Source organism: Berghia stephanieae, chromosome 15 (genome assembly GCF_034508935.2).
Source record: "Berghia stephanieae isolate SIO BIC M18660-M18661 chromosome 15, UCSD_Bste_1.3, whole genome shotgun sequence".
In the NCBI taxonomy this organism is placed as follows: Eukaryota; Metazoa; Mollusca; class Gastropoda; order Nudibranchia; family Aeolidiidae; genus Berghia; species Berghia stephanieae.
The window spans coordinates 6462338-6483102 of record NC_088374.1 but is presented as its reverse complement, the minus strand read 5'-3'; the positions used below and the strand labels follow the sequence as shown (position 1 = coordinate 6483102).

The 20765-nt window shown below is 35.5% G+C and overlaps 1 protein-coding gene and 1 long non-coding RNA gene across 2 annotated transcripts in view; both read left to right on the top strand.

The window, feature by feature from the left end:
- LOC144960514 (sodium- and chloride-dependent taurine transporter-like) overlaps positions 1-5334 on the top strand; it is a 94883-nt gene extending 89549 nt beyond the window's left edge. The window contains exons 13-15 of the mRNA XM_078893692.1: positions 2303-2376; positions 3441-3641; positions 4650-5334. Coding sequence (XP_078749818.1) covers positions 2303-2376; positions 3441-3641; positions 4650-4904 — 530 coding nt within the window. The 3' untranslated portion in view covers positions 4905-5334. The remainder of the gene's footprint in view (positions 1-2302; positions 2377-3440; positions 3642-4649) is intronic.
- Positions 5335-15114: 9780 nt separating this feature from the next.
- LOC144960513 (uncharacterized) lies at positions 15115-17378 on the top strand. Its single transcript, XR_013642864.1, has 2 exons — positions 15115-15367; positions 15906-17378. It is a non-coding gene; the product is annotated as an uncharacterized LOC144960513 (long non-coding RNA).
- Positions 17379-20765: the final 3387 nt, after the last annotated feature.

The following is a 20765-nucleotide window of genomic DNA, read 5'->3' as shown; positions in this document are numbered from 1 at the left end:
AGGTATACAAAATGAAACATTGTCAAGTTCGTTATTGACAAGTATATAACCCCCCCCCCCTCCCCCAAACTTGGATCTTTTATTCAGCGCAATATACACTAAATGTGCTCAAAGCATTTTCCAAAGGATCCCTACCCAACAGCATAACATGTCGGATGATACATAAATTTAAATTTACGGTTTTGAAATGATAATAAATTAAAAATATAATTGAGCTTTTATATAGCGCAATATCCACTAAATGTGCTCAAAGCGCTTTACAAGGGGTCCCTGGTCAACAGCAACATTTAACATGTAGGACGGGACATGGCGCCTGTAAGGCGATATTACAATTTTTCCGGACAAAGACAACGCTGTTAACGGCCAGGTACTCATTTTACACCTGAGTACGGTGAGAGAATGTGAGTAAAGAGCCTTTTCCAAGGACTCAACTATGCACCGATCGCGAGGCTCGAACCCAGGACCTTCCGATCCGAAAGCGAGTGTCATACCACTAGACCACATAGCCGTACTGAGGTCTGTTACGCGATATTACAATATTTTTTTTTCCGACAAAGACAACGCTGTTAACGGCCAAGTATTCATTTTACACCTGACTGCGGTGAGAACATGTAAGTAAAGACCTTTTTCAAGGACTCATTATGCGCCGAGCGAGACTCAATCCCAGGACCTTTCGATCCAAAAGCGAGTGTCATACCACTAGACCACAAAGCTGCACGGGCTGGGACTGAAACCCAGGACCGTCCACTCAAAAAGCGAGTGTCATACCACTAGACCACAAAGCTGCACAGGCTGGGACTGAAACCCAGGACCGTCCACCCCAAAGCGAGTGTCATACCACTAGACCACAAAGCTGCACGGGCTGGGACTGAAACCCAGGACTGTCCACTCCAAAGGCGAGTGTCATACCACTAGACCACAAAGCTGCACGGGCTGGGACTGAAACCCAGGACCGTCCACTCCAAAGGCGAGTGTCATACCACTAGACCACAAAGCTGCACGGGCCGGGACTGAAACCCAGGACCGTCCACTCCAAAGATAGTGTCATACCACTAGACCACAAAGCTGCACGGGCCGGGACTGAAACCCAGGACCTTTCGATCCAAAAGCGAGTGTCATACCACTAGACCACAAAGCTGCACGGGCTGGGACTGAAACCCAGGACCGTCCACTCCAAAGGCGAGTGTCATACCACTAGAGCACAAAGCTGCACGGGCTGGGACTGAAACCCAGGCCCGTCCACTCCAAAGGCGCGTGTCATACCACTAGACCACAAAGCTGCACAGGCTGGGACTTAAACCCAGGACCGTCCACTCCAAAGACGAGTGTCATACCACTAGACCACAAAGCTGCACGGGCCGGGACTGAAACCCAGGACCGTCCACTCCAGAGGCGAGTGTCATACCACAAGAGCACATAGCCGTAAAATGCTTTATTCAGGGTGTCCAGCGAGGTCGGATAAGTCGGATAAAGTCGGATTTTTTACCTTAAGGTCGGATTGGTAGGAAAAAGTCGGATAATTGCACTGGAGGTCGGATTTTTAAAGTGATCGTGCGATTACGAGCGGAAATGCGAAACGCGTTTGCAACGTATACGCCGATTGCTAGAATCAAGTCGACCTTAGCCTTCCTACCTATGAAAATACTGGAAAATACAGAATCCGAATAAAGGAGAGTTAACTAACTACCTCGTGAGCTCTTCAATGTCGGTGATAGAATTGCTAAATATTTTCGGTGAAAGACACGGAAGGGAAGGGGCCGTGCTTTGGCTTTTAAAATGCTAGGTAGGATTTTTTGGGGGGAGGGAGATAGGATTTTTAAGTCTGATAATCTGCTGGACATCCTGTTTTTTGACTTAGCTGCCAACCAGTACTATAAAATCGTACTTAGTACGATTTGGCCAATCCAGAAAAAGAAAAAAAAATCCAGAAAAAAAAAAAAAAAAAAAAAAAAAGAAGAAAATCTGATAAAAATTATCTTGGGAGAAAATTTTCGCCACAAAGGAGGCTGTTAAGCCCAAGCCTCAGTAATCTGCTTCTGTCACCAGCTCCCCATCACTTATGCCTACCCAGTATGATGATAAAGGTAAGCTTCTCTTAGTATTACAGTTCTGACCATTCTAGTACATTAATAAATATGCCATTTTAAGACATGAATTGGGCGTCCGCGCCGCACCGCGTATAATAATACGTTTTTGCATTTTGAAAAGTTGGCAGCTATGTATTATTGTAATCCTAAACTGTCGTAGTTTGTTTGACACAGGCATTTCTCTATTTCTCTTTTACATTTCTGCGATGTTACAGTCAGACAGAATTTTGGAGTTATGGAGAGAACGCTGATGGGAATGTGGCTTCTTGTGTCGGCAACGGCTTCGGCTGTAAGTAATTCTTGATGATAATGATATGATGATATGATGATGATGGTGGTGATGATGATGATGATGATGATGATGATGATGATGATGATGATGATGATGATGATGATGATGATGGTGATGATGATGATGGTGATGGATGATGATGATGATGGTGATGATGATGGTGATGATGATGATGATGAGTGATGATGATGATGATGATGATGATGATGATGATGATGATGATGATGATGATGATGGTGATGGTGATGATGATGATGATGATGATGGTGGTGATGATGATGATGATGGTGGTGATGATGATGATGGTGATGATGATGATGATGATGATGATCTTTATTGTCCAAATAGGCAATTATTGTGAGGTTACAGCTCTTGTAATAGTGGAAAAAGTAATTAAAATAGTAGTAATAATGGTGCTAATAATACTGGTAGTAATGATGATAATAATAAAATAATAATAATAGTAATAATAATAATAATAATCATAATAATAAGAAGAAGAAGAAGAAGAAGAATGATATTAATTCCCATCATCATCATAGTCACTATTATCATTGTTGTAGTCATCATCTTCATCGTCATTGCCATCATCATCATCATCATCATCATCATCATCATCATCATCATCATCATCATCATCATCATCATCATCATTATTATTGTCTCCATCAGCGTCTTATTTATTACCATCACACCATCATTTCCACCAACATCACCACCACCATTACCACCACCACCACCACCACCACCCCACCACAATCACCATCACCATCACCACCACCGCCACCACATTCACCACCACCACCATCACCACCACCACCACCCCACCACAATCACCATCACCACCACCACAATCACCATCACCACAATCACCATCACCACCATCACCACTTTCATCGCTGTCTTCCTACCTACTTCCCTATCCCATCACCATCATCACCATCAGCCATCACCACCGTCTTCCTGCGGATTTACCTGTTCCAACACCATCATCACCACCACCATCACCATCACCACAATCATCACCGTCTTCTTACTGACTTACTATGTTCCATCACCAGGGTATGTGTATGTATAGTTCTTACAAAGAGCTGGATAAAAGAGAAGGCAAAGTGCCATACGGCTTTGTCCACGATGCAGGCTCTCGCTATTACCCGGACAACTGGACAATGGTCACCTGGGTCATAGCTGCCTTCCCGTACGTCGGCATTATGCTAGGGGTCATGCACGCAACGTTCTCAGCATCCAAGTCACCTTCACAGGTTTGTATATTTAAAAAATAAAACAAACAAAAAATATGAATTTTTATATTGCGCAATAAAATAATAAATAAAATTCCCTTTATTCATCCCTAAGGGGAAATAATTCTTTAGGATCTATTCCAAGGGAAGACTGGAATAACCCAAGCGTCAGCCGCAGTGCAGCGCCGCAAAGTGAGCTAAGGCTAGGTGACTTGCTCAAGGCCACACAACGCGGCGGGTAGTCGAACTCGGTACTTTTCGGGTACGAAGCAAAGACCATACCGCTGAGCCACACAGTCCCATTACCTACCCACTAAACGTGCTAAAAGCGCTTTACATAGGGTCCCTGACCAACAGCAACATAGAAATTATAAACGTGATGTGATGCCTGGTAGGCGATATTTCAATTTTTATTTTTTTCAGTCAGAGACAAGGCTGCTCACAGCCATTTACTCATTTTACACCCTGAGTACAGTGAGAGAATTTGAGTAAAGAGTCTTTTCCAAGGACTCAACTATGCACCGTTCAGAACGGGTCTTCTGACAGTGACAACGCGTTAACGGCCAGGTACTCATGTCACACATGGTGAGAGAATGTGAGTAAATATCTCAACTATGCGCCGATCGCGAGGCTCGAACGCAGGACCTTCAGATCCGAAAGTGAGTGTCATACCACGAGACCACATAGCCGCATTTGAAAAGCTCAAGTTCGTTTTTGTTTTTTTTGTTGCTGAAGATAGAGGTTTTGAGGCTGATAATTCCTGATTGCCTAATTAGGGAGTTTTCAATAATAATGATGATGATGATGATAATAATAATAATGATAAATAATAATAATACTAACAATAGTAATAATAATGATAATAATAATATTAATAATAAATAATAATAATAATAATAATAATAATAATAATAATAATAATTAATAATAATAATAATGATAATAAATAATAATTTATAAAATACCAAAAAGAAAACAACATACAAACTTCTTCTCTTTTAATTTTACTTTTTCTTTCTTCACCTCAAGAAATGTCGGAAACTATGGTGTGGTGTCACGGAACGGGTCAGAGAGCAGAACGGAGACGAATTCTCACCTCCACTCCTCCCATCGGAGCCCAGCGCCCCACCCTACATGTATAGTTACATGGACAACACCAACAATCAGAACGGAGGCCCTGGGCCGGGCGGCTCGGGCTCCTACCCCCTAGACCACTACAAGCTCGATTACAGCCCGACAGAGTTGGAGCCTCTGACGTATGGGGACAGATCGACCAGGATTTAGGCGGGAGAGAAGTCAAGATCGACCAGGATTTAGGCGGGAGAGAAGTCAAGATCGACCAGGATTTAGGCGGGAGAGAAGTCAAGATCGACCAGGATTTAGGCAGGAGAGAAGTCAAGATCGACTAGGATTTAGGCTGGAGAGAAGTCAAGATCGACTGAGATTTAGGCGGGAGAGAAGTCGAGATTGACTGAGATTTAGGGTGGAGAGAAGTCGAGATCGACTGAGATTTAGGCTGGAGAGAAGTCGAGATCGACTGAGACTTAGGCTGGAGAGAAGTCGAGATTGACTGAGATTTAGGGTGGAGAGAAGTCGAGATCGACTGAGATTTAGGCTGGAGAGAAGTTGAGATCGACTGAGATTTAGGGTGGGGGAGAAACCACTATAATTAGATAGTTAACACATTTAACAGGGAAGCTGAATGATTAGAGAGTGATGATAATGATGATGATGATGATGTTTATGGAATAATAGATAAATAAATAATAATAATGATGATGATGTTTAATAATAATAATAATAATAATAATGAATAATAATAATAATAATAATAATAAAAAACAACACTTCGTTATTATATCCTAAGGTCTTATTAATATTGTTTGACCAACGATTATTCGAGTATTTAACCAGATTTACAAAGTTTTGTTTTGCTAGCGAACTCGTATTACCGCTTGCTCTGCTCTAATTATGACCTTAAAGTATGGGAGTGCCATTAAGTTTGTGAACTTGAACCAAATAAGTTGTACGTTTATTAGTCATTCTGATGAAAAGTCTCCACTAGTCAGAGAACTGCATTTCTGTTTTAACTAAAACTGATCTTTCATTTTTTTTTTTTTAAATAAAGAAAACCATTTTTATACTTCTTTACTTGAAAAAAAAAAATGTAAATGTTGCTGCTTGAAGCTCAAAGAAATAAATAACAATGTGAAATTGGAATGTAAGCTTCAATTTACTAAATGAAAACAGATAATGTGGACGTTTTGGGTTTCCCCTTTATCATTAAAACAGGATGAATGAAACACTACAGACGAATGAGATGATGTGATAGTGGCGTTGTTAAGGTGAATAAACAAAAACATTATTCTCCTTAACACAAAATGTTGTTGAGCTGGGGCAAATTTAGATAAGAATGTTGAGTTGTAGCAAATTTAGATAAAAATGTTGTTGAGTTGGGGCAAATTTAGATAAAAATGTTGTTGAGTTGTAGCAAATTTAGATAAAAATGTTGTTGAGTTGTAGCAAATTTAGATAAAAATGTTGTTGAGTTGGGGCAAATTTAGATAAAAATGTTGTTGAGTTGGGGCAAATTTAGATAAAAATGTTGTTGAGTTGGGGAAAATTTAGATAAAAATGTTGTTGAGTTGGGGCAAATTTAGATAAAAATGTTGTTGAGTTGTAGGAAATTTAGATAAAAATGTTGTTGAGTTGGGGCAAATTTAGATAAAAATGTTGTTGAGTTGTAGCAAATTTAGATAGAAATGTTGTTGAGTTGGGGCAAATATAGATACAAATGTTGTTGAGTTGGGCAAATTTAGATAAAAATGTTGTTGAGTTGGGGCAAATTTAGATAAAAATGTTGTTGAGTTGGGGCAAATTTAGATAAAAATGTTGTTGAGTTGGGGCAAATTTAGATAAAAATGTTGTTGAGTTGTAGCAAATTTAGATAAAAATGTTGTTGAGTTGTAGCAAATTTAGATAGAAATGTTGTTGAGTTGGGGCAAATTTAGATAAAAATGTTGTTGAGTTGGGGCAAATTTAGATAAAAATGTTGTTGAGTTGGGGCAAATTTAGATAGAAATGTTGTTGAGTTGGGGCAAATTTAGATAAAAATGTTGTTGAGTTGTAGCAAATTTAGATAAAAATGTTGTTGAGTTGGGGCAAATTTAGATAAAAATGTTGTTGAGTTGTAGCAAATTTAGATAGAAATGTTGTTGAGTTGGGGCAAATATAGATACAAATGTTGTTGAGTTGGGGCAAATTTAGATAAAAATGTTGTTGAGTTGGGGCAATTTAGATAAAAATGTTGTTGATTGGGGCAAATTTAGATACAAAAATGTTTTGAGTTGGGGCAAATTTAGATAAAAATGTTGTTGAGGTTGGCAAATTTAGATAAAAATGTTGTTGAGTTGGGCAAATTTAGATAAAAAGTTGTTGATTTGGGCAAATTTAGATAAAAATGTTGTTGAGTTGGGGAAAATTTAGATAAAAATGTTGTTGAGTTGGGGCAAATTTAGATAAAAATGTTGTTGATTGTAGCAAATTAGATAAAAATGTTGTTGAGTTGGGGCAAATTTAGATAAAATGTTGTTGAGTTGGCAAATTTTAGATAAAAATTTGTTGTTGGGGCAAATTTAGATAAAATGTTGTTGAGTTGGGGCAAATTTAGATAAGAATGTTGAGTTGGGGCAAATTTAGATAAAAATGTTGTTGAGTTGGGGCAAATTTAGATAAGAATGTTGAGTTGTAGCAAATTTAGATAAAAATGTTGTTGAGTTGGGGCAAATTTAGATAAAAATGTTGAGTTGGTAGCAAATTAGATAAAAATGTTGTTGAGTTGTAGCAAATTTATTAAAAATGTTGTTGAGTTGGGCAAATTTAGATAAAAATGTTGTTGATTTAGCAAATTTAGATAAAAATGTTGTTGAGTTGTAGCAAATTTAGATAGAAATGTTGTTGAGTTGGGCAAATTTAGATAAAAATGTGTTGAGTTGTAGCAAATTTAGATAAAAATGTTGTTGAGTTGTAGCAAATTTAGATAGAAATGTTGTTGAGTTGGGCAAATTTAGATAAAAAGTTGTTGAGTTGTAGCAAATTTAGATAAAAATGTTTGGGTTGGGCAAATTTAAAAAATGTTGTTGGTTGGGGCAAATTTAGATAAAATGTTGTTGAGTTGGGCAAATTTAGATAAAAATGTTGTTGAGTTTAGCAAATTTAGATAGAAATGTTGTTGAGTTGGGGCAAATTAGATAAATGTTGTGAGTTGTAGCAAATTTAGATAAAATGTTGTTGAGTTGGGGCAAATTTAGATAAAATGTTGTTGAGTTGTAGCAAATTTAGATAAAAATGTTGTTGAGTTGTAGCAAATTTAGATAAAAATGTTGTTGAGTTGTAGCAAATTTAAATAAAAATGTTGTTGAGTTGTAGCAAATTTAGATAAAAATATTGTTGAGTTGTAGCAAATTTAGATAAAAATGTTGTTGAGTTGGGGCAAATTTAAATTAAAATGTTGTGGTTGGGCAAATTTGATAAAATGTTGTTGAGTTGGGCAAATTTAGATAAAAATGTTTGTTGAGTTGGGGCAAATTTAGATAGAAATGTTGTTGAGTTTGGGAAAATTTAGATAAAAATGTTGTTGAGTTGGGCAATTTAGATAGAAATGTTGTTGAGTTGTAGAAATTTAGATAAAAATGTTGTTGAGTTGGGCAAATTTAGATAAAGATGTTGTTGAGTTGGGCAAATTTAGATAAAAATGTTGTTGAGTTGGGGCAAATTTAGATAAAAATGTTGTTGAGTTGGGGCAAATTTAGATAAAAATGTTGTTGAGTTGGGGAAAATTTAGATAAAAATGTTGTTGAGTTGGGGCAAATTTAGATAAAAATGTTGTTGAGTTGGGGCAAATTTAGATAGAAATGTTGTTGAGTTGGGGCAAATTTAGATAGAAATGTTGTTGAGTTGTAGCAAATTTAGATAAAAATGTTGTTGAGTTGTAGCAAATTTAGATAGAAATGTTGTTGAGTTGTAGCAAATTTAGATAGAAATGTTGTTGGGGAGTTTGTACAAAGATAATTTTTTTTTTCACAGTTTTGTCGTTTCCTCCCCTCTAACTTGTAACCTTTCAGTCTTATAAATCAGATATGGATGTTTTCTTGTTACAACACAGGCTAAATTGACATTACTTCTATCATCCATAGAACAACTTTAGTGCTATTTTAAGAAACAAAATGCCAACTAAAGATTTTAATCAATCATAAAATCCACCTGAAATGGTTTAAAAGTTATATGAAAAAAAAAAAAAGAAAATTATTGCAATTTTTTAAAATTTTAAAGTTTTATTATTTTAATTTTTGTTTTTCTTAGGAGAGAGTATGAGTAACTTGTGAAGTGGACAAAATTTTCAATCTCATTCGGAAATTGAAATTGAAGTATTAAAAAAAGATTTTATTGTTTGAGAATTTGTAACAATTTTTACGCTAATCTGATAATTAAGAATGGATTGCGACTCATTGTCTCATTAAACGTCAACATAACATTTTAATTATATAATGAATGTATATTTTTTATATTACATTATATTATTGTTATTAAATTTGTATTCGTGTAACCAAGTAAAAATGGTATTCTGGTGATTAATTATCATATTGTAATATTTTAGGCTGGTTCAATATTCTATGATACGCTTGGCTCTATCTTCTTCTGTGCTATCATTTTCCTATCTCGGGTCACTGAGATGACCTAAAGAAATATTGTCGTCACAAACGCCTTTTAAACTTCGTAACTGGAATTCCTCCACGTTGGAGTTTAAGATGTGGACCATCATAAAGGTTTGCCAATTTTACATATATTTACGGAATTCAGCATGTTATAAAACCTCAGTATATTTTCCAATCACCTTCGAAAATGGAAGAAAAGTTAAGTACAAAACGCCTTTTCACTGGAGTTTAGCACTCATAAAGAAAGGCGTCTGTCAAATGTGTTTTTATAAAAGTTCAGTAACTTTTTGTCGACTGAATTTTGCAACCCTGATCATATTTCCTGCATTGTGTAAAGGGTTTTTTTTGTTTTTTTTAGTTTTGTTTTTTAATGCACAAGTTTAATTTTTATTCTTAAGTAACCCCTAAAATCTCTTGCCATATAATGTTAATATATATTTATATATCTCCACTGTATATTGGAAGGGTTGCTCAGAATGAATTAATGCTCTTGTGTGTTAAAACATTTTAAATTTGCAGTTGAAATTTTTTTTTTTTTAAATAATGAAAAAATGATTTTAATTCTTATGATTATAACTGTTCAAAACAAAATTGATGAATTACTTCTTTCTATGAATATAAATATGTAATCTGTACCTTTTCACTCGTATGGATTGGATATGGATTCCAGTGGATTGGATTTAATAATGATAATAATGATAAACATTTATAATTTATAGATTATTTTTATTACACACTTTTTTATTTGTGCTTTGTATGTTACTTTATTGCCATTTATCATAAATAAGTCAATCATTATTGTTGGTAATTTTGCAACTCCGATTTTGTTACCATGTGATCTAGAGAAAGATAAGAGAGGAAGATCTATATATATATATATAATATATATATATATATATATATATATATATATATATATATATATATATATATATATATATATATATATATATATATATATATATATATATATATATTATGTATATATCAGTCATTGGTGGAAATCATTGGTTTTTGTAGCACAAAGAATATGATGAGTGATTTTCCAAAACTTCCCAACTCCGTTTCTCCCATTTTGAGATATTGAGGATTACTTCCCCTTAAATGTCTCATTCTGTCTATTATTTTATCATATTTAAACTTCAAATTCACACAAATATAAGGAAATTCTCGTGCCAATTGACACTTGGTGTAAAATTTACATTTAAATTTATCTCATGGATGGAAAATCTCAAAAAGTAGAAAAATCTACTTTACAAGTTTTGGAAAAAAGCAGCTTTCGTTTATTCCAGATTTGTCCGCGGAAATTCTTTATAGCACAAAGAAAGAAGAATACAGAAAATTTGTCAAATATTTTGTCAGGGAATGTCATTTGCTTTGTTGGTACCACATTGTACTGGGTTGTGATTTGGACGGGGTGGGAGGAGGGGGGAGGGGGGTGTATATTGTGAGTTCGATGTCAGAGCATTTCGTCTCCTCCATCTCATCTGCATATATTATTATAGTGATTGCAAGAAGAGTTCAGTTTGTGTTTTTGACTCACAATTAAGTAAATCAGTGACTCACTCAAGACTGGGAAAATAGATATTACTATTTGTCAGCCGAATTCCATACGGGATAGCTACACTTTCCATTTGTGTCCCAGGAAATAATTCATCAAAGCCTTTATCCAATTGCTTTTTATTTTTATATTGTCCACAAATTTCATGATAAAAAGGGAAGTATAGCACCATTAACAGCACCCCCCCCCCCCCCCAAAAAAAAAAAAGAATAAACAACAAAATAATTCAATCTGTATGTAATCGTCAGTGGTAGCTATTAAATGGAGTCAACCCCCCCCCCCCCCCCCCCCCAAAAAAAAAAAAAACAAAAAAAAACAACAAAATGAATCAATCTTTATGTAATTGTCGGTGGTAGCTAACGAAGGGAGTCAAAACACGAAATTGACCGTTTGACTGTGTTCAGCATTTAAAGATTTATTACTTTGTTTTTTTAAAAAAAATATTATGTTTTAATATCCAAACCTATGGCGCTCCAATTTTTTTTTTTTTATAAAGTGATTTTTTAAAAAATGTGTTATTTGTTTTTATGAAATATCCTGCAGCACTTGTGTATTCTATTATAAATATATTATGACAATGATATTTTATACCCGTATTGTGATGGTAATGTCATTTTTTTTCCATCAATGTTGTAGTTTTAGAGATGAAATAATCTTGTTCAATTCAAGAGGTCAAAGGTGAGAAGATACCAGCAGGTCATGGTGGCTTCAATTTTTTTATCTGATTTTTTTTTTTTTTTTTTTTTTTCTTTTTCTTTTTTTTTTTTCTTTCTTTCTTTTCTTTTTTTTTTTTTGGGGGGGGGGGGGGGGGGAGGGTTTGAAGATGAAGATTTTATTTTGATGAGATTAATTGCAGACTTACTTATGGGTTGAGGGGGTGGGGGGTGGGGGGCTGATGGAAGGATTGAGAGAGAGAGAGAGAGAGAGAGAGAGAGAGAGAGAGAGAGAGAGAGAGAGAGAGAGAGAGAGAGAGAGAGAGAGAGAGTGAGTGAGAGTTCGGGGGTAACCATGTCGAAATAGTAACTGAAGCGCGTTGAAAATGAAAGTGAACCATTTAGTTTATAAAAAAAACAAGCCCTGAAAAATACCAAGGTGAAAGAGAAGGGAGTGAAATTTTTTTTTAATGAATCAGTGTGGTTTTACAATTTAGTTCTCTTTCTCATGGACTCGTGCGCTGATCTACTAGAACACAGGGCCGGAATAAAAAGGATATGGATTTTATTTGGTGTTCTATTGGACATAATTTGGTGTCATATTGAACACTATTTGGTGTCCTATTGGACACTATTTGGTGTCCTATTGGACACTATTTGGTGTCCTATTGGACACTATTTGGTGTCATATTGGACATTATTTGGTGTCATATTGGACATTATTTGGTGTTCTATTGGACATTATTTGGTGTCATATTGGACACTATTTGGTGTCATATTGGACATTATTTGGTGTTCTATTGGACATTATTTGGTGTCATATTGGACACTATTTGGTGTCATATTGGGCAGTATTTGCTGTCATATTGGACACTATTTGGTGTCATATTGGACACTATTTGGTGTCCTATTGGACACTATTTGGTGTCATATTGGACACTATTTGGTGTCATATTGGACACTATTTGGTGTCATATTGGACACTATTTGGTGTCATATTGGACACTATTTGGTGTCCTATTGGAGACTATTTGGTGTCATATTGGACATTATTTGGTGTCATATTGGAGACTATTTGGTGTCATATTGGACACTATTTGGTGTCATATTGGGCACTATTTGGTGTCATATTGGACACTATTTGGTGTCGTATTGAACACTATTTGGTGTCGTATTGGGCACTATTTGGTGTTCTATTGGACATTATTTGGTGTCCTATTGGACACTATTTGGTGTCATATTGGACACTATTTGGTGTCATATTGGACACTATTTGGTGTCCTATTGGACACTATTTGGTGTCATATTGGACACTATTTGGTGTCGTATTGGGCACTATTTTGTGTCATATTGAACACTATTTGGTGTCATATTGAACACTATTTGGTGTCCTATTGGAGACTATTTGGTGTCATATTGGCACTATTTGGTGTCCTATTGGACACTATTTGGTGTCATATTGGACACTATTTTGTGTCATATTGAACACTATTTGGTGTCATATTGGACACTATTTGGTGTCATATTGAACACTATTTGGTGTCATATTGGACACTATTTGGTGTCATATTGGACACTATTTTGTGTCATATTGAACACTATTTGGTGTCATATTGGACACTATTTTGTGTCATATTGAACACTATTTGGTGTCCTATTGGACACTATTTGTTGTCATATTGGAGACTATTTGGTGTCATATTGGACACTATTTGGTGTCATATTGGACACTATTTTGTGTCATATTGAACACTATTTGGTGTCATATTGAACACTATTTGGTGTCCTGTTGGAGACTATTTGGTGTCATATTGGACACTATTTGTTGTCATATTGAACACTATTTGGTGTCCTATTGGAGACTATTTTGTGTCATATTGAACACTATTTGGTGTCATATTGAACACTATTTGGTGTCCTATTGGAGACTATTTTGTGTCATATTGAACACTATTTGGTGTCATATTGAACACTATTTGGTGTTCTATTGGACATTATTTGGTGTCCTATTGGACACTATTTGGTGTCGTATTGGAGACTATTTGGTGTCCTATTGGACACTATTTGGTGTCATATTGGACACTATTTTGTGTCATATTGGACACTATTTGGTGTCATATTGGACACTATTTGGTGTCCTATTGGACACTATTTGGTGTCCTATTGGACACTATTTGGTGTCCTATTTATCAAGAAATAGACAAAGAAAACACATTGTTACAAGAGCTAGTCACATTTTGAATTTCGTATAATATTGGAAGATTATTACCATAATACCATCACTCTGTCAGTTTTTAATTTTCATCTTTTTCATCATATTTCCCCACATCAATGATTCTATATCTATGTAACAATGTAGCTAACACTTTGTATGAATAATTATGATTCATGTTAAATGAGCTATACTCACCCGACCAGAAAATTAACAAAAATCCCAATAGATATTTGACAGAAGACGGGAATTTTTTTTTTGAATAGTGAAATATACAATATACGAAATAGGCCAGAGTATAATATGCTGGAGGGGGGAGGGGTGTGTGTGTCTCCTGATCGCTCAGTTGGTAGAGCACTCGCTTTACAAGCTAAGGGACAGAGATCAATCCCGGGTGTAGTCAAGAATTTTTTCTGACCCCTCCCACCCAAATTCCATAATAATTTGTTTGTGTATACACATCATGTTCACAGGAATCACCAAGGTCAATGCTTTAGAAAACAAAATTACTTCTATATTTGTTACCAGTGAGAAAGAGATTCTTTCACTATAATTATAATGTACATTTTGATATATATATATAAAAACATCTTCAACATTGTCATTATCATCGATATAGATATTGCATTTGTTTCTTTTATTGTCATGTAATTATCATTGTATTGTTTTTTTTCGTGGATTATACCTACTTAGTTTGTATTTTTTTCATGTCATTGACGTTATTAATTATCTTAACTCGTGTTGTCTTCATGTAAATGGTCAAATGAACAAATTTGTCTGCATCGACTTTCGTAATGACCAAAATAAAATTAAAATAATTTAAAAGCCAACAAAAACAAAACCATAAAAATAGTCAACAACAAAAAACAATAACAAAAAAAAAGACTTGACATATCACAAAAAAACAAAAACAAAAAGAAGACACAAACAAAATAATTGTCGCATTTCAAATGTTCAAATGGTGCATTTCAAATGTTCAAATGATACATTTCAAATGTTCAAATGATACATTTCAAATGTTCAAATGATACATTTCAAATGTTCAAATGGTGCATTTCAAATGTTCAAATGGTGCATTTCAAATGTTCAAATGCTGCAGCCAGCTCTCAACTTAACAGGAGATATTTAAAGTCAATGGGGAAAAAAAAAATGAAAATAATAGCAGACAAATCAAATTTATAAAGACGTATTTTACAATGATGAAAGGACAACGTTTATATCATGCTCACTGTCATTCAATAAAAGCGGGAATTATTACAGCTTGACATTATATTGATTCGGCCTCGTTTCATTTGTCCATTTATCATATAACTAAAATACCCCCCCCCCCCCCCCCCCCAAAAAAAAAAAAAATAAATGATCAACTCATAGTGATCACTGTGGTGTAGAAGAGATATGTCTTGGAGTCAGAACGTGAGACCTATTGAATTTGGAGGATTCAAACCAGCAATATATTACACACTTACATCGATGACCAGAACAAAAAAAAAAAAGAAAAAAAAAAATAAATTTTTAAAGCCATCAGGAAAGGCAATTTGTACTTTTTTTTTTTTTGCTCCACACTTTACTTTACACCATTGATAACCTTGAAAATTTATGAAAGAAAGGTGTGCTGGGTGGGGATCCTGACCTCCCATAGTGGGCAGGGAGGTACATACTGTGTCTTCTATCCCTTATACTGTTTTCCAACATGCTTTCTGTCTTTGTCTTGGAATGAGATTACTTGGTTTTGTCTTGGCCCTGGCCGGAGTCCTGGCTGGGAGGGAAACAGGCAAATGCATAGATATTTTTTGGAGATGATATTTTTTCCTTGTAAATCATCTCTCTGTCATGTATTATTATATTTATTTTTAATGTATAATGTAGGCATTTGAGTGTGTTCCTCTATGTTGGATTTTGTGCTTGTGTCCGGATGAGACTTATAGGTGATCTCAAACTAAGTACATTGATGGTATGCTCTTGGAATCTACATCTGATCCCTATTTGTTCCCAGTCCCCCTATGTCTTACTTTCTCTTGGATGCTTCAATTGTAATTCTAGAACTTTTTACTATCCCACTTTCTTCTTTTTTACTGGCGCTGATATAACCTAAATGTGTTGCAAGCGCCGTAAAACCCTTAAAAACATAAAAAAAAACAAAGAAAGGTGTGCAATTTGCCTTTCCCTTGGAACGCACTGTCGAGGTGTTTTTATCATTCATTCATTCATTTATTCATTTATTCATTCAACTTGAGGTCAAGAGACAAGGGGCAAATACATTCCCTCTTACCTTACCGAGTTGAATTCATGAGTTGAATTCATCGTTACAACAGTTTAACAAAAAATAAATTCATGTGCTCATTTTGTTCATCCATCATTGCGTTGTGATTTCATTCGACTTTCATTCTATATTGTTATGGTGATTTATTTTTCTCAATTAACTGTGCATAATTCTAATGATAATAATGATATTGAAATAATATGATATCTTGTAATGTAAATGATAATGATATATACATTACCAGTGAACTTCCGTACTCTGGAAATACTTGTATTCAAAAAATTTGGCCAGAAAACTCGTCCTTCAAATAACGAATGTTTGAAATGACCTTCACCTTGGCAAAAACTCCCAAACATTTTGGAAGTCCCAGGTTTGAGAGTTTTTGCCAAGAGAAAATGATGCCATTCCACCACGACATCATAAGATATCGTCGCCTAGGCATTCCACGAAGGAATATAATAGATAATTCATCAAACAAGATGTCTGATGTCAACAAGAATCACCCATGTTGTCCAAAGTGAGCAAATTGAGGGGGTTAATAATCTTGTCCAAGGAAAAAAACAACGGAAGTTCCCAAAGCAGGGGTCTCGAACCCGGGACCTTCCTGGTCACAATGCAATGCCTTAACCAATCTGCCACTTAGCCGAAAGGGGCCAGTTTAAGTCAATTGATATTTGAAGGACGAGTTTCCAGGCCAAAATTTTTAAAACCAGAGTTGGACAGTTCACTGGTTCCATTGTTGTTCTATTTTATTGTCTCTGATATTTGCATACACAAGACTATTTCACGTTGCTTACATTATAATTGTATATGCTTACTCCTATTATTTTCCATCACAGTTTTCTGTAAATTGTTTACTTTTCTCTTTCTTCCCCCCCCCCCCCCCCCCCGCCCCTCCCCCCTCCCCTTTCACATCCATTAAAAACAAAAAAACAATAAGATTTGAAATTCATTTCTTTTTTGTTTTGCAATCATCTCAATGCAATGATAAGCATAAACAATTTTTTTATTATTATTATTTTTTTGTTTTAATTTTGATACGAATTGTTTTTTTGTTATTTTTCTTTTTTGTTTGTTTTTGACTTGGTTATGTTACTCAACGTTGGAAATCTATTGCATTTTATATTGTAACTAAATATTCATCATCTTTTTCTAAAAAAATGCTCTGCATCTTAACTTTTATTCATTTTGATGTTTAAAAAATTTTTTTGAGTTTTTATTTTCAATATTCAAGGATGATATTTGAAGCTTTTGTTTAGCAAGGAAGACGAAGCCTGATGGGTTTTTTTTTCCCCAACGACTTCATAATGTTTGTTTTTTTTTCTCTATTTCTATTAAATATGTAAACCAACTCATCATTCTGGTGTCGTGTCTAGGTGAAACAGGTGTCGTCAACAATTGAATTTCAATTTTTTTTTTTTTTTTCTCAGGCGTAGTCCTTCAGAGCCTTGGACTGGGTGGGGTTCCTGACCTCCCATAGTGGGCAGGGAGGGACTTACTGTGTCTTCTATCCCCTTATATCTGTTTTCCAACATGCTTTCTGTCTTTGTCTTGGAATGAGATCACTTGGTTTTGTCTTGGTCCTGGCCAGATCCCCTGGCTGAGAGGGAAACAGTCGAATGTATGGTTAGTTTTGGGAGATGATATTTTTTTCATTGTAAATCATCTCTCTTTATGCACTGTATTATGCTTTCTTTATTTTATATATGATTTGTAAAACATTTGAGTGTGTTCCTCTTAGCGGGGACCTGTGCTTGTGTCTGGATGGGACTTGGTGATCTCAAACTAAGTACTTTGATAGAGTGCTTTTGGAATCTACACCTGTTTCTTATTTGAACCAATTCCCCTTTGTCTTCCCTTTTCTTGGATGCTTTATTGTAATTCTAGAACTTTTTACTATCCCATTTTCTTCCTTTTTACTGGTGCTGATATGACCGTAATGTGTTGCAAGCGCCGTAAAACCCTTAAAAACAAATTAAACCAGAGCCTTGGAGGGAGGCCCTTAGAGCCGGAGTTTTATCCTGGTTTCTTTATTTTACTATTGACTCATTAAGGCACCTGTAGATTTTGGTTCCTGACCTCCTATAGTAGGCAGGGAGGTACTTGCTGTGTCTTCTATCCCCCTATATCTGTTTTCCAATTGCTTCCTGTCTTTGCCTTGGAATGAGATTACTTGGTTTTGTCCTGATCCTGTCCAAGCATCAGTAACACACTTTATAAACACCTAGAACAACTACAAAAGACGTCTAACTTCTACGTCATGGCGCAAGACCGAAGGGCTAGAGCTCAGGTGGTCGCTGGTTCGGATAAGTAAGTAAGTAAGTCCTGATCCTGGCCAGAGTCCATGGCTGGGAGGGAAACAGTCAAATGTATAGTTATAGTTTTTGGAGATAATATTTTTTTCCTTGTAAATCATCTCTATCATGTAATGTTATTTTTTTATTCTTAATATATGATTTGTAAACATTTGAGTGTGTTCCTCTCAGTGGGGACTTGTGCTGGTGTGTGGTTGAGACTTTTGGGTGATCTCAAACTAAGTACACTGATAGTGTGCTCTTGGAATCTACATCTGTTTCCTATTTGTACTAATTCCCCTTTGTCATAGTTTTTCTGGCTTCTTTAATTGTAAATCTATAATCTTTTAACTGTTCCATTTTCTTCTTTTTTTACTGGCGCTGATATGACCCTAATGTGTTGCTCGCGCCGTTAAACCCTTGAAAACAAAAACAAAAACAAAAAAAACAAAAAAAAAACAACAAAAACAAATCGGCACCTCTAGATTTTGGTATAACTAGAATATTATAACCTCAACAGGATTAAATTCTCGTCATTAAAATCACTTGCATCTTTGAGATTTTTTTTGGATGAACTCGAAACAATATAAATTTCTGTATTATCTTCTTATCACTATGATATTGTCAATGAGATACTCCCGTTGTTCAGTGCATTATTTGTGTTGTTGCCAGAAATACTCTTCAGATACTCAAAACAGACCTGCCTGCCTACTTGATAATATAAAAATTTCTCATTATCGGGGGGGGGGGGGGGGGGGGGGGAGATAAAAATTGATGTTGCTATAGATAGTAGTATGCATTTGGCTAAGAAACTCACAACATTGCCATCCGGAAGTATAACGGACCAACACACAAAGCTATGTGTAACCTTAAACGTTTATAGTCTGGTTAATACAGTTTATTGAGAATTACTCATAAACGCGGATGGCAAAAAAAAAACAATAACAAATACCCGAGTGATGTCAACTGCATTCTATCTATAGCTAAATTTTTTAATCAACAATTTACCCCTTATAAGGATTAAGTAACATTTCAAAATCCCTAAAATCAACTATCATTTATCACTATGTTTTCATGACGTACTGATGATGTCCATAACTGGGTGGGGATCCTGACCTCCCATAGCGGGCAGGGAGGTACATACTGTGTCATCTGTCCCCTTATATCTGTTTTCCAACATGCTTTCTGTCTTTGTCTTGGAATGAGATTACTTGGTTTTGTCCTGGCTCTGGCCGGAGTCCTAGCTGGGAGGGAAACAGTCAAATGCATAGTTATTGTTTTGGGAGATGATATTTTTTTCCTTGTAAATCATCTCTCTGTTATGTATTATATTTTATTTTGAATGTATAATGTAAGCATTTGAGTGTGTTCCTCTTTGTTGGATTTTGTGCTTGTGTCCGGATGAGACTTATAGGTGATCTCAAACTATGTACATTGGTGGTATGCTCTTGGAATCTACATCTGATCCCTATTTGTTCTCAGTTTCCCTATGTCTTACTTTTTCTTGGGTGCTTTAATTGTAATTCTAGAACTTTTTACTATCCCATTTTCTTCCTTTTTACTGGCGCTGATATGACCTAAATGTGTTGCAAGCGCCGTAAAACCCTGAAAAACAAAAACAAACAAAAATGTCCATAAAGTTGTGAAATGGGAGCCGAGATTTCGTAATTTTATGAATTTTAATATTTTTTTTGTAATCGTAGGCAGGTCTACTCAAACTGGATTGGTGTTCGATCTTGTCTGAAAAAAAAAAAAAATTGAGCTTTTATATAGCGCAATATAATATCCACTCAACGTGCTCAAAGTGCTTTACAAGGGGTCCCTGACCAACAGCAACACGTAACACGTAGAACGAGACATGACGCCTGTTATGTGACATTACAATTTTTTTCCGACATAAACAATGCTGTTAACTGCCAGGTACTCATTTTACATTTGAGAACAGTGAGAGAATGTGAGTAAAGAGCCTTTTCCATGGACTAACTATGCGCCGAAGAACCCAAGACCTTCCGATCTGAAAGCGAGTGTCATACCACTAGACGTCATAGCCATACGATCTTGTCTGCTTTAATTTACCATCCACCCCCTTTCGGTGTCCACCTACTTTGGTGGGCTGATTTAGATGTTCATAATATTGGATTTTTCATAGTGTGGCTTTGTGATCTTGTGGTACGACACTTGCTGTTCAATCGATAGGCCTGGCCTGGTTTCGAGTCCTGCTTTGAAGCAGTGCAAAATTGAGTCCTTTGAACAGGCACTTTACTTACGTTTTCTCACTTAATCCGGGTGTGAAACGAGTACCTGGTCTTCATGAACAGCTTCTAAAATAAGGGATAAAATACATGACACCGAACATTTTGGACTAGAAACCCTTCATCAGTCAACAAAAATTTGTATTCCGTTTGATTCTTTTGGCGACTGAAAATTACTTTTTCTTATACCAAATAATTT